The sequence below is a fragment of the Rhamphochromis sp. 'chilingali' genome, assembly GCF_963969265.1.
Source record: "Rhamphochromis sp. 'chilingali' genome assembly, chromosome: 15".
In the NCBI taxonomy this organism is placed as follows: Eukaryota; Metazoa; Chordata; class Actinopteri; order Cichliformes; family Cichlidae; genus Rhamphochromis; species Rhamphochromis sp. 'chilingali'.
The window spans coordinates 27,476,032-27,489,022 of record NC_137942.1 but is presented as its reverse complement, the minus strand read 5'-3'; the positions used below and the strand labels follow the sequence as shown (position 1 = coordinate 27,489,022).

The following is a 12,991-nucleotide window of genomic DNA, read 5'->3' as shown; positions in this document are numbered from 1 at the left end:
AGGAGGTATTTTGCTGAGGTATTTTCTTTCTGTGTTACCGCTTATCACATCCTCCTACTCTTTTCAATCAATTGCTGTCAGATTGAAAATGCCACAGATTCAATTTAAAACCAAATTTTCACATTTTTTCATTTAACAAATTACTGAACCAGAAGAGTTTGTAGTCTTACCACCCAACGCAGCGCCACTAAACTAACTATAGCTGCCACTACTCTGTGTAAGGAGGACAAACAAATTATGGTAACTATGACAATATTGGAGACAGAAATTTTCTCAAATTTAGCAAGCAAATGGGCATCCCCACTCCTACACATTCATCCAACTGAGATTTGCGTGACTATGACAGAGCAGGGTTACAGAAAGGTAAGGGGGTGTGAGAACTCATCAATGACAAGGTACCCAAGACAGCTGCTGCCTACATCCCCAGAGAGACTCTAAATATATAACCACAAGCTCTAAAAGGAAATAGACCTGTGATTACAGGCATACCAAAAAATTTATTATCTGGGTTTTTCCAAGTCTTAAAGCTATCTATGTACAATCTTAGAGTATATTACACCGTCTCTATTTCTTTAACAAAAAACCAAATGCAAAAGCACTGCAAACCATGATTCAGCAGCTTGTAGAACCATCTTTAGCAGTAATCCGGTTGTTCAGTGATGACGCGACGAATCCTACTTCCGGGTCTAAAGTAGTCTGCGTTTAATATGGCTTTTATGTTGTTAACATGTTTAATGCTATGTATTTTCTTCTATTTGATCTCAAAAAGCTCCTAAAACAGTCAGTGATCCCTGTTGACTTCCCTCGGCTTTTATTACCACTAATCATTTATTTAAGCTCAGTTTTTAAAACCTTAGGATGTAACTACAGCCCAGCCCATGCAGCAGTATATGAATGACTAACTTTGTATTGTAGATGAATTATCTCAGTTGTTCTCCTGGCTGAAGTTTGGTCCTTTTACAGCATCCTGCCATGCGATTACATTTGTTTCTGACCACCGAGAAAACTCACGTTAACTTTTATCGAGTGGAAAAAAAGTTAGCTTGTTTATATTATGCTAACATAGCTATGTCGCTAGTGGTCACGTAGCACATCATTATATACCAGCTAGCCAAACTTCAGTAACCCTACAAACGTCACTGCTGTTTAGTTTTCTGTCTTCATTTATGCTGGAAGTGATAAGAAAGCTGTATGTTTTAATTTGTTTCCAAAACCCCGCAGTCAGGACATGCTATATTGTATTTAGATAGAAGCTAGCGAGCTAACTCCCTGCTAACTTCTAACTCCGTTAAATGTCATAAATTCCGTTTTCATGGATGCCTGGATGTTAAACTCAATTGTTACACCTGGTAGAGCAGAACGCTGATCATTTTATTAAAGATGAAAGACTTTAGACAGTTTTTCAACTCTCAGTAATGCCACAGTGATCGTTTGATATATGGACCTGCAGCGGAGTTTAGACCCAGACACGGCTAGTGACGTCAGACTGAACAACCGGATACATTTTCTGTGTATCTTTATGAGTCCCATGAATCATTGTGGAGGAGTTTTGGCCTGCTGTTCTTTACAGGTTTGCGGGTATTTGTTTATGCACAGCTATCTTAATGTCCCTGACTTTGAATTGGCTGTTGCAACACACTGATGCTTTTCTTTTTCAGCCATTCTGTGGTAAATTTGCTCCTCTGCTTATTCTTGTTACATGACCCAGTTTTAGCCAAGCTTTACCGAGCCAAGCATTTGACTCGAGAATACGTTGGTACACAGAGGAGTTCATGGTTTTCTCACTTACAGCAATGTGCCCAGGTTCATGTGGGCACCTTCTCCACTTTGGTTTCATCTGTCCAAAGAAGTCTTGTGGTTTGTTCAGATGCAGCTTTGCAAAGCTAAGCTGTACTGCTGTGTTCTTTTTAGAGAGAAGAGGCTTTCTCTCATACTTGCTCAGTCTTTTTCTAATCGTGGTGTCATGAACTTTAACATTTAAAATGCTGACTGAGGCCTGTAGACTCTGAGATGTAGCTCTTTTTTTCTTTTCTTTTTTTTGAGCCTTACATGCAGGCTGGATTGGTAAAATGACATACTGGTAATCTGGCTTAGACGTAGTTCAAACTAACTTTTTTTCTTTGTCGATATAATCATACAGGCTATGGGGCAGCTTTAATGGCCACTCCTCATGGTCCATTAAACTGGATTGATCCATGGATCCTGGAATGCCTGGAACTGTCCACAGTACCCTAAAAGCCTTCATCAGGAATTTGATGGGGATGTGGCGGACAACACTAGAGGCCAACTTCAAGCCAAAAGCACAAGTGACCATCGAGTGCTGGATTACCAAGGAGATGCTGTCCCTGCTGATGTTCTGCACAGGCCTGGACCCCACCAATGGATACCTGCTACAGAATGGAGCAAACATCAGTCACCTCCTCTACATGGATGACAACAAGCCGTATGCCAGGAGTGAATGAGACATCGATTCCCTGATCCATACCACTAGGATCTATAGCAATAACATTGGAATGTCATTCAAGGTGGGAAAGTGTAGTCGGATGGCAACAAAGAGAGGGAAGGTAGTCAGAACTGAGGAGATTGTACTAACAGAAGGCAGCACTGCAAACACTGAGGACAACAACACGTACCTAGGAAAGCTGCAACACCACATAAGCAAGTCCTGAGGAGTCAGCTGAATGGGAAGAACAAGACCTGGGCAATCACCACCTACACCCTGCCAGTCATCAGATAGCCCACTGGGATAATACGCTGACCAAAGGAGGAGACAGAAGCCACTGCTGAGTGGAAGGAAGGGCTAGTGAGTGTCAGAACCACTTTCCAGGACGAAACGGCAAACATCCATGAGTACATCAGGAAAATGGCCAAAACTGATCATGCCCTTAGTGAATACCTCAGGCAGCAGAAATTTGAGAAAGAAGAGGAGCTAGAGGAGGAATTGTCATGAAATGACAGGCCCCTGCACGACATGCATCGGCAGATAGAGGAAGTGGCTGATACTGAGAAATCCTGGACTGAACAGAGGCACTAATCCTGGCAGCACAGTAACAAGTTTAAAGCAGAAGCTCCAGCAAGGTTGGGGTCTACCACACAAGACAAGACCTCAGCCACACCCTGTGCAAAGATGCTCCAGAGACAGTCCAGCACATAACACCAGGGTGCAAGATGCTAGCAGGCAGAGCATACACCGAACGCCAAAACCAAGTTGCTAGTACAGTATACAGGAACTAGCATTGTTTTCATTACTGACACTGGATTGCCCAATGAACTCTCTCCTACCTTCCTTCTGCGAGAAAAAGAAACTAGAATTCCCCTTCAGCTACACCATCAGTGGTACCACGAACAAAAAGTAGTAAAATGAGTTCAATTATTCTTTGCAATGCATTTTTAAAGAGAAAATAATGTGATTAAATACTGTATTTCTCTCTTTTTTTGCATATACATCATTAGCATTGCTGTTGTGACCGATCATGGTGGGCAGCCTGGCTCAAAACGCCAGGGTTGGGGTGATTTTGCTGGGATCTGGCATCTGTCCTGAACGTAGAATGACGGACTTCAAATTGTTTACACCTCATATACCACCTTTCCTAGATTGATGGACAGCAACAGTTGCTTATTTAGGGTTACTGCTGATGTCTTTCCTCCTCGCTTTTGTGTTAACAAACACCTGAAAGCTCCAGACCAGCAAACAACCAAAGCGTCAGCTTTTATAGAGGTGCTCACACTTGGCGATGATCAGTTAATCAAGTGATTTGTAGCACCTGCCTGTTTCTTGCCCTCCTAATTCCTATTAAAGAATTAAGGGTGTGCTTATTTATTCACACGTGCGCCTACATTTTTTCTTAGTGTTTGTTAGATAAATAAACAAAGACACGGTATAATATGTCATGCTTTGTGGTTCATCAAAAGTTGTATTTATGTGATTTTAAGACTTGCTAAAGAGCTAAATTATTTTTATTACATCCTGATACATAAAGTTCAGATTGAACAGCGGGTGTACTTTCTTTGTGTCTATTTAAAAAGTCTTGAACATTTACAGAAAGGGCCTTGCTTCTGATCATAAGTCAGCTACTAATTCTAATAATTCCATCGGAGTTACAGAATATTTACCATAAACTCGCCATCATTGTGAAGGGTGTCTGAGCTGTTTGCTTGTGATTAAAGATGTTAGCCATTTGATGTGTGAGGTTTGTTGCAAACTTGTGATGTTTTTTCATGACATGGTCGTGTGAATCCTGTCACCTAACTCAACCCCACCCAAAACATCCCTGCCTATGGGCAAGGGTGTGTGAGTGCGTCACAGTGTGTGTGTATATTGCAGTTGAAAAGGTGTGAAGCCGCAGGGTTTAGAGCACAACTTTGAAACCGAGGGTGTTTATAGGATAGCAGCCCCTTGTAATGTTCATCGCACCACAGCCCTGCTTTCTAATTTTGTAGCCACGTTCCCCGAAAGAGATAGAAAAACCTCAGTTTATTTTGCAGTGAGATCATGGAAACCATAATGTGCTCTCTTTTGAAAACAAGAGAAAAATACAAAGACTTGAGTTGATTAGCTCTCTGTGTAATGACTTTTGTTCAAATATTATTTTGTTTATCACATTTAGCTGTGCTGAGGCTGGCCACTACACATACACAAGCATTTACCCTAAATGTGTAGACTGACGTTTATGGAAGTGCATTAATTTCTTCCTGTGAGTTAGCACATACTGATAGCCCTCCCATTTAAATAAGTATGGACAGACTCTTGGGGGTGGGTACCTCAGCTAAAGCTAAAGTGTAGCTTTCATCTGTCAAATACTTTTAGCATATACCCCTTAATATACAGCTTTACATGCTGCAGAAATGTAAGGTCAATAGTACATTTAATGCTTAGTGAGCTGACTCTAAATAGCCAGGAAATCAGATATTTCAGCTTTAACATGTTAGCAAGCAAAGGAGCTTTTGGAGAAAATAATGAGCTTTGTTGTTCGCTAAATCACAAGTTCCATTGCAACGCCATAATTTGATGTGTTGCATCTGTCATACATACAGTTACATGGAAACATTTTCACACAACTGTGTGTATGATGAAAAGCGAAACCCCTCTGAAACACTACAGCGTAATCTGACGTATGCCAACCAAACTGCAAAGCTGCCCACAACTGCTGTGATTGGCCAGGAAGGAAGAAGTCACAGCATTTCTTTCTGTTGGCACGGCATATAAAACAATCACATAGTAATTAGCACATAAAGCTTAAATACCAGAGACATCAACTACTTGCGTAGATTACATTGTAGGCTATACAAAGATTCATAGCAGAAGTCTAAATCAGCCGAAAGTAGCAGCAGATGTTTGTGGACTTTGCTGGTTTTAAACATTCACGTCTATGTCAAACAATCTTCCCAGCAAACTCAACCTAAGGTCAGATGGTGCCAATGCTCAGAAAAACTGAAATAAATCAAAACTACATCTTGGCCTCTACAGGCCTCAATTAGCATGCTAAATGTTAAAGTCCATGACAGCACAATTAGAAAAGACTGAACAAGTAAGGCTTGAGTTGAAACAACTGCCAGGAGAAAGCATCTTCTATCTAAAAGAACATGGCAGCACGGCTTAGGTTGGCAGTTACATTTGAACAAACCATAAGAATTCTTGCATTTCTTGGATTTGGACAAACCAGACCAGAGTAGAGATGTTTGGCCGTGATACACACCACCACAAGCAAACTGCATACCAGCACAAACACCTCCTACCAACTCTTAAAGCACAGTGGTAGAGTCTTGATGATTTGAGCTCGGTTTGTGGACTTCAGCCTAACTGAAATGCTGCGCAAGAGAGCTGTGCATAACACAGTAAAGAAGAGTACAATGTTAGAGACAGCCCAAATCTCAGCGAGATTAATTATTTTAAGTTAAACTTGCTAAATGTGGTTCTACAACCTATTGAATGGTGGGGAGTACAGCAGTACTTAATTTTTCATAGGATTCCATATATTCATTTGCAAACTATGAAGGCAAAAAGAGCAAAGCTAAAAGGTAGAACAATCTAGCACTGTTAACTAGTGGAGACCATAGTTATAACACCAATGATAATTTATTCTTCTACTGGTCTAAAACTTGTAGAAAGAGGAAAGATTAGAGGTCTAAGGAGCTTAGAAAGAAAAGCGACTGGACTTCTTTAAGTTTCTTGAAGATGTTTTAACTCTGCTTCATCCCAGAAGTTTCTTCGATTAGCGGTCTTTGCCATTCATCTATGTAACCAAGATGGCAACGGTTGAAGGCGAGAAGTGTACAGACTTCCAAATTCAGCTTTTTTGATTGTTATGAGTAAACAGTAGGGGTACTAATACAGCACTTCATATAACCATTGTCAGCATAAGCGTACACAAACACCCACACCCACATATGCATACAAGCAAAGAGAGAAAGAGAGCTTTAGAAGAAAATCTAATGCAGTCGGTGTAAAACTGCACTGCAATTCTCAGCTATGTAAAGCTTTTAGATTTAATAAACGCTCAGCAATCTGGGGCGGTATTGTGGGTTTGAATGTTTACGTAGAGAAGCTGAGCATGTTATCTGAAGAACTGTCCTCGTCAGTCACAGTTGCAGAATTTATCTTGAGATTTTTCTCTGTGGCATGAGTGAATGCATTTCTCGCTCACACATAATGTTTGCCACCACTGCTGCATCTTCCACACCACTTTTCGTTTCTGCTCTGTAAAACCAGGCCCCACTCTCAAAAGCATGCACATATGCAGACACACGCGCGCGCGCACACACACAGTTTTCACACTTACACACATACACCAGCTGTGTGGAGTAGCTCATCTTGTGGTTCATTTTCAGTTTGAGTGTTTGCTCCAGATTGTTTAGTGGCCTAAATATCAAGGAAATGACACACCAGAAATTTACATTATGACCCTCTCTTGCACACACACACACAAAAATACTCACAAGTCAGTTTCAAAACTTTGGTCATCAAAGTTCTTTGACCTTTAAGGTCTCACTACAGAAGCTCAGGTTTTGTAATTAAGTGGTGAGAGCGGCACACGAGGAGCATTCACAGATAATGTGTGCGACTACAGTTGAGTGCAGTCAGAGCGGTACCGTAACTTCAGCGACCTCTGCTGGACAATGCTCTCAGTTAACTGTTTTACTGTAGTTTATGTTGTTATGCAACCTTATACCTCTTTTATCTGACGCACTAGACATTATTTGCTTTAATCCATATAAGGATTTTAAGTATGAAGCTGCAAACACAATAACTGACATATATTACAGCTGACACCTAAAATAATGTGTAGTTACAATGTAAAAAGTAAGGCTTAGGGTAGTTTATAATACAGCCCGCATACCTACTAGTACTGCAAAATTAGAATGAAGAAAGTGGAGCTATAAGTACTCTGTCCGCTTTTCTTGGTTATCACCTTGTTCTACTGAGCCTACTGGGAACTACTGTTGGTGACTTATGGAGGCAGATTTCACCAGGCTGTATTGTGAAGTGTTGTCAATTGAACTTTCCAACAGTGTATAAAGCTGGTAAAGTGTTCCCGTCATTATGCATATGAAGTATTTTCACTTTGTCCAGTGGAAACATTTTTCCACTGTTTTTTTGTGTGTGTCACATTTTTGTCTACTTCAGTTCTGAAGGAGTTAAAGGGAGCAAGCAAACCCCCAGTGGGTCTTGAGCAGGCTTCTAGCATTGAATTAAATTTCTCAGCCACACATCCTCTGCTGCCATGGCAACTTTTGAATAGCCTTGTGCCAGTCAGCTCAGGAGGAGTTTGTTTTGTAAGTTTCAGAAGTTTTTCACTGCTAAACCAGACAGCGCCGGCTTGGAGTTTCTGTAATGCGGCTGTGGGTTGATCACAAGTAGAGAGAGAACAGCAAGAGAAGAAGTTATTTGCACAGGTAGGTGAAGAGCTGTGGATAAAACAACAAGGACTGTTATGATCCAATTTGCATTGTTGCCAAGTAGAACTTAAGTGAACTTTTTTATATATATATATAATTCGTTTACTCTTAGTTAGCAACAGGATTTCAAAGTTTTCTGGAATACATCTATTTGAAATTTCAAAAGATTTTCTATGTATTATATCAAATTGACTGTTAAATATTCACAAAATTCACTGTAGTTCAGTTCTGCAGTTTAGCTCATGATGTGATCCTATAATACAACTTTCCACATTTGGTCAGTGCTGTAGTTCCCTCTTAGTTTTCTCATTTTTAAAGCAAATCTTGCAGGACCAAGAGGACGCCATGTTTTCCCTGTCAGAGCTAGCGCCTCTGAATCAGCATCAGAACAGGTCTAAACTGCTGAAGCCCTGGTGGGAGGTCTTTATGGACTACCTGGTGGTCCTGATGTTGATGACATCTGTCCTGGCTTGTACGGAGCAGCTGTCCAGGGACCGAGTAGTGTGCATTCCTTTGGATTCAACTACAAACACTAGTGATCACAGTCACTCAAAAAGTGCCAATGTGGGACTGTCTCCATCGTCACAGCCTCAAATACACCACGCACACAAAATCGGCCCAAATCTTCACTCTGCACCTCGGGGTCGGCGCACGCACTTGGTGTACCAGCAGTACATTTATATTAGCCAGGTAAAGTAGTGCTGGCTTTGTTGTTTTTGTTATTCACTCTGTGAAAGCATAGAGTGAGCTATATTTAACATTCTGAACCTTTATGTAAAAGGACCTGCTCATACCCACAGGTTATTAAACCGCTTATCTCAGCTCTACAGTGGAACTTTAATCTCCCAGTTTCTTCTGATTCACACTTTGACTGTTTCAGTGCTCACTCACAGCTCTCATGGTGTTGCTTATTTAAGCCTTACTAACCCTCGGAGATAGAACCATGGTTTACCCCTATAGCCAACCTATAGAAGTAAACCAGCAAACAGTATATCTAGTATGTCTACTAGACATACTAGTAGTTCTGTCTACTAGTATGTCTAGTAGACAGAACTAGTATATACTAGTTCTGTCTACTCACAGAACCAGTATGTCTAGTTCTGTGAGTAGACATACTCACAGAACTGGGCTTACAGTGTATCCTGTATTTTAAGCTTTTACCCATTCAAATCAATTCAATTAAAAAGAATAACTTTAGCACCCATTTCAGTTTTTATACTAATCCTCTTCCTTTGTTAACAGGTAACCCTTTGTTATTAATGTTTCACAGTGTATGTCTGCTGCCCCCATGTGGTCAAACAATCAATTGCTGTTTGCCTGTTTCTATAGGTGTGCTACCATGAAGCTTTGCCTTTGTCCTCCCGCTTCTTCCCTTACATGGCCTTGCTTCAGTCCCTCGTCCTGGTAGCCAGTGGCTCCTTCTGGCTCCACTTTCCCCACACCTCATCCCGCATAGAGCAGTTCCTATCCATCTTGGCAAAGTGCTGTGAGTCACCCTGGACATCTCAGGCCCTGTCTCATGCCGCCCGCCAAGAGAGCATCCAGGAGATGGTGGAGGAGGGAAGACGAGCACAACAACCACACCACCGAACTTCCACTTCCCCGACAGTGACCCACACAAGACACTCGAGCATAGACTCGGGCACAGACAGCCCACTTTTAAAGAGGATAGACAGCGCATTTGCCACCCCTCCATCCCCTTGTCCCTCCACACTGTCCTGTAACTCCACTGTGTCTTGTGTATCTCTTGACTCCCGGGAGCAACTTCCTTCTTCCAGCCCATCAGTAATGGCTGACAGCCACAGCCAGGTAATCAGTCTGGATAAAAGTGATGGGGAACAGGCGAGGGCGCTGTTTGAAAGGGTCAGGAAGTTTAGGTCCCACTGTGAAAGCTCAGCTGTCATTTGTAAGGTAAGAGATCCTCTAGTCTGCTAGATTTACAGATCAACTTCTTTGCTACCTTAATTTTTTTTTAATTCCATGAATCGTTTAGTCTTGATGCCCATTTTTCCCTCTTCAGGTCTACTTGGCTCAGACAGTTTTCAAACTCCTGATTGTAACACTGATTATGAGTTACACAGTCCCTCTTCTCGGCTCCCTGTCCTTCAACCACACCTGTCACCCTGAGGAGCGGGCCCTGGTGGGCTACGCCACCTTCGAGTGTATCCACGTGCTCTCCTCACTTCTCCGCAAACTGCTGGCGGCCTACCTGACCTTACTGGGCCTGTATGGTCTGCTTAATTTTTACACTCTCACCTGGATTTTAAGCAGGTTAGAATAAAAAAATGTTAAAGGTGCACTTTTCAGTGTTTTTATCGCAGAAAAGGTAGGAATATATATTTTTAAAGTGGATAGTTTTGCCCAAAGAAAGTTAGAGTATGTATGAGTGCTACTTCAGGCTTTAACAGGCTTTGAGGAGAGAAACTAGTCTAAATGTAAAAAGCATAAATAAATAAATGATGCTCCTGATGATGAGCATATCAGAAAACTAGTTACAGGGGTAAAAAATGTAGTGCTGTGTTTTTGGCTACAAAATATCCTGTTTGATGTTTCTCTTTGTTTTTTCTTTCTTCTTCTTCTTCTGCCTTGGTGTGTTTGATTCAATTCAGCTCTCTGCAGCAATATTCCTTCCATTCACTGAAGGAGCTGAGCTCCCTGAGAGATTTTCCTGACCTGAAGAACGACCTGGCCTTTCTTATACACATGTTAGACCAGTACGACCCTCTGCTGGTCCAGCGTCTCTTTGTGTTTTTGTCGCCTGTCAGTGAGAGCAGGCTGCTGGAGGAAAGCTTAGAGAGGCGCTGGGGGGAGGAGAAGCTGCACGCCATGATCAGCGTGGATGCAGACGGCCGCTCCAGGCTGCAGCTGGTGGCCCTGCCTCGCCTTCCTCCAGCCCTCTTCACTCTCAGCCAGCTTCAGGTCCTCAAACTGGAGCTCATCGCAGACACCAGGTTTACTGCACACATGACCAGCATGACCTCACTCAGGTGAGTTGTACAGTGCAGGGGCGTAGTCTTTGAAAGTATTTCTTTTAAAGTATTCACTTCTTTTTAGACTCTAACTTGGACTTTTATGTGGCATTCCAACTACAGGGAGCTGCACCTCTACCACTGCACAGCAACTGTGGATCCCAGCGCGCTTGCCTTTCTCCAGGAACGTCTAGAAGTCCTTCAGCTTACCTTCACTCAGGCATCAGAGATCCCCAGCTGGGTCCTCTCCTTGCGAGGCCTTCATGAGCTTCACCTCTCTGGTCGCTTAGGCAGTGACGGTGGGGTGGGCCGTAGCTGGGCACTGGGGAGCCTACGCCAGTTGCGACACCTACGTGTGCTGGTGATTCGAGGCATGTTGCAGCGGATCCCCGGTGAGCTCTGCGAGGTGGCAAGCAGCTTGGTGAGACTGGAGATCCAGAATGAGGGCACGAGGCTGCTTGTGCTGATGGGCCTGAAGCGGATGGTTTACCTGACAGAGCTGCATCTGCAGGATTGCCAGCTGGAGCGTTTACCCTCTGCTCTGTTAGCACTGACCAACCTCCGGGTGCTTGACCTGCAGCACAATAACCTGAGGACTCTGGAGGAGCTGCTTAGTCTGGCTCACCTTCGTCGTCTCTCTTGTCTTAGACTTGCTTACAACCGTGTTTTGGTACTGCCGGCCAGCGTGGGTGTGCTTAGAGGCCTCGAGCTCTTGGATCTGTCAAACAACCAGCTCCAGAGCATTCCTCCAGCGCTCTTCACTCTTCGACGCCTTCGGAGGCTCCTGCTTGCCGGTAACCTGCTGGAGGAGCTGCCTGCTGAGGTGAAGGCACTGCAGCTGCTCACAGAGTTGGACCTCAGTGGGAACAGGTTGGAGAGGCTACCCACTGAGCTTTTCAATTGCTGTTTGGAGTTGCGCACCCTGAATATGTCTCACAACTCTCTTAGCTTCTTACCCAGAGAGATTGCAGCTCTAAGTCAACTGTGCAGGCTGGACTTGCGCAGCAACAATCTGGAAGAACTGCCTGCTGAACTGGGCTGCTGCTCAGGGCTGCATGGAGGTGGTCTCCTGGTGGAAAACTGGCTCCTTCTTTCTTTGCCACCGCATGTCAGAGACTTCCTGAGCCGCTCTTACACCCCAGGTGGTGCGCACACAGAGGAGCATTCCAGGCCCGAGTCTGACAGTTTTCCCTACTTCTCTCCTACACAGTGGAGCTTCTCTTCTGCTCTGGAATCACAGATATAAGGACAACAGCTATCAGACTGGTGACATAATAAAATAAAAGCACTGATGGAGTTTCTTACAATTTAGAAGGTTTTTCTTCAACTACTGCATCAGGCAAATTCTTCACCAATCTGCCCTTATTGTCCATTTTGTTTTTAAAAAATGCAGAACTAACAGATGGACTGCTTTGTATTGCATTGAAAAATATTTCTGGAATATTTTTGAATAAGAACATCTGTGATGAACGCATAAATTGTGAGTTAAAATCAAATGAGTGTGGACATCTCCATTAATATATTTAAATAACACTACTTGTCATTCTGTATTTGTAGTTTTCCTGTTAAAGAATGTGAGATTTTATAGATGACAGAGCAATAAAATTTATTCTTTTGTAAAGATTTCTGCAGATCTGCAGATACTTCCTGATTGCTTCCTGTATAAAAGTATTCTTCAAAGTATTATGAAAGCTGAGACCTGATGCCAGTGTATCCATGTTGGATAGTTGGAAATACTGATACGTCTCGTTATTAATACAGTTACCGTATTATCGGCCTTTGGCGCCCCGTTTGTTATTCGTAATTCTGATTTTAATAAAAGGTTGTAAACGTTAGTAATGCTTCAACGACATTTATGCTGTACAACACTAATGCGTTCATTGACCACTAGAAGGCACTAAAGACTTTTAATTCTCAGTGCTTAATGTTTCCAGAATTAAAGCTTGATTTAGACTTGTGCAAGGAAACATAGAAATTACAGTTACATATACTTTTATTGATGGAGTCCGAATTTCTTCACACTGTTAACATCACATCCTGGAGAGGAGTTTTGCCTCGCGCGACTTGAACGTCTAGATTTCATACAATTTTAACGATTTCTGTGAAACAAAAGCAAACTAACAAAA

The 12,991-nt window shown here is 42.6% G+C and overlaps 1 protein-coding gene across 1 annotated transcript; it reads left to right on the top strand.

Moving 5' to 3' along the window:
• Window positions 1-7,803: 7,803 nt before the first annotated feature.
• LOC308411491 (volume-regulated anion channel subunit LRRC8D) lies at window positions 7,804-12,575 on the top strand. The gene is made up of 6 exons (XM_080905386.1): window positions 7,804-7,893; window positions 8,227-8,586; window positions 9,226-9,807; window positions 9,917-10,167; window positions 10,506-10,883; window positions 10,989-12,575. Exons 2-6 carry the CDS (start codon window positions 8,242-8,244, stop codon window positions 12,109-12,111), a joined length of 2,679 nt encoding a protein of 892 aa, XP_080761512.1. The 5' UTR covers window positions 7,804-7,893; window positions 8,227-8,241; the 3' UTR covers window positions 12,112-12,575.
• The last annotated feature ends 416 nt before the right edge of the window (window positions 12,576-12,991 follow it).

What these genes read in the sequence shown, in the direction of transcription:
- LOC308411491 (XM_080905386.1), top strand. Translation starts at nt 8,242, where the DNA reads ATGTTTTCCCTGTCAGAGCTAGCGCCTCTGAATCAGCATCAGAACAGG. An exon ending in AGTACATTTATATTAGCCAG is followed by an intron (nt 8,587 to 9,225) that starts GTAAAGTAGTGC and finishes CTGTTTCTATAG; the next exon opens with GTGTGCTACCATGAAGCTTT. An exon ending in ACCAGCATGACCTCACTCAG is followed by an intron (nt 10,884 to 10,988) that starts GTGAGTTGTACA and finishes TTCCAACTACAG; the next exon opens with GGAGCTGCACCTCTACCACT.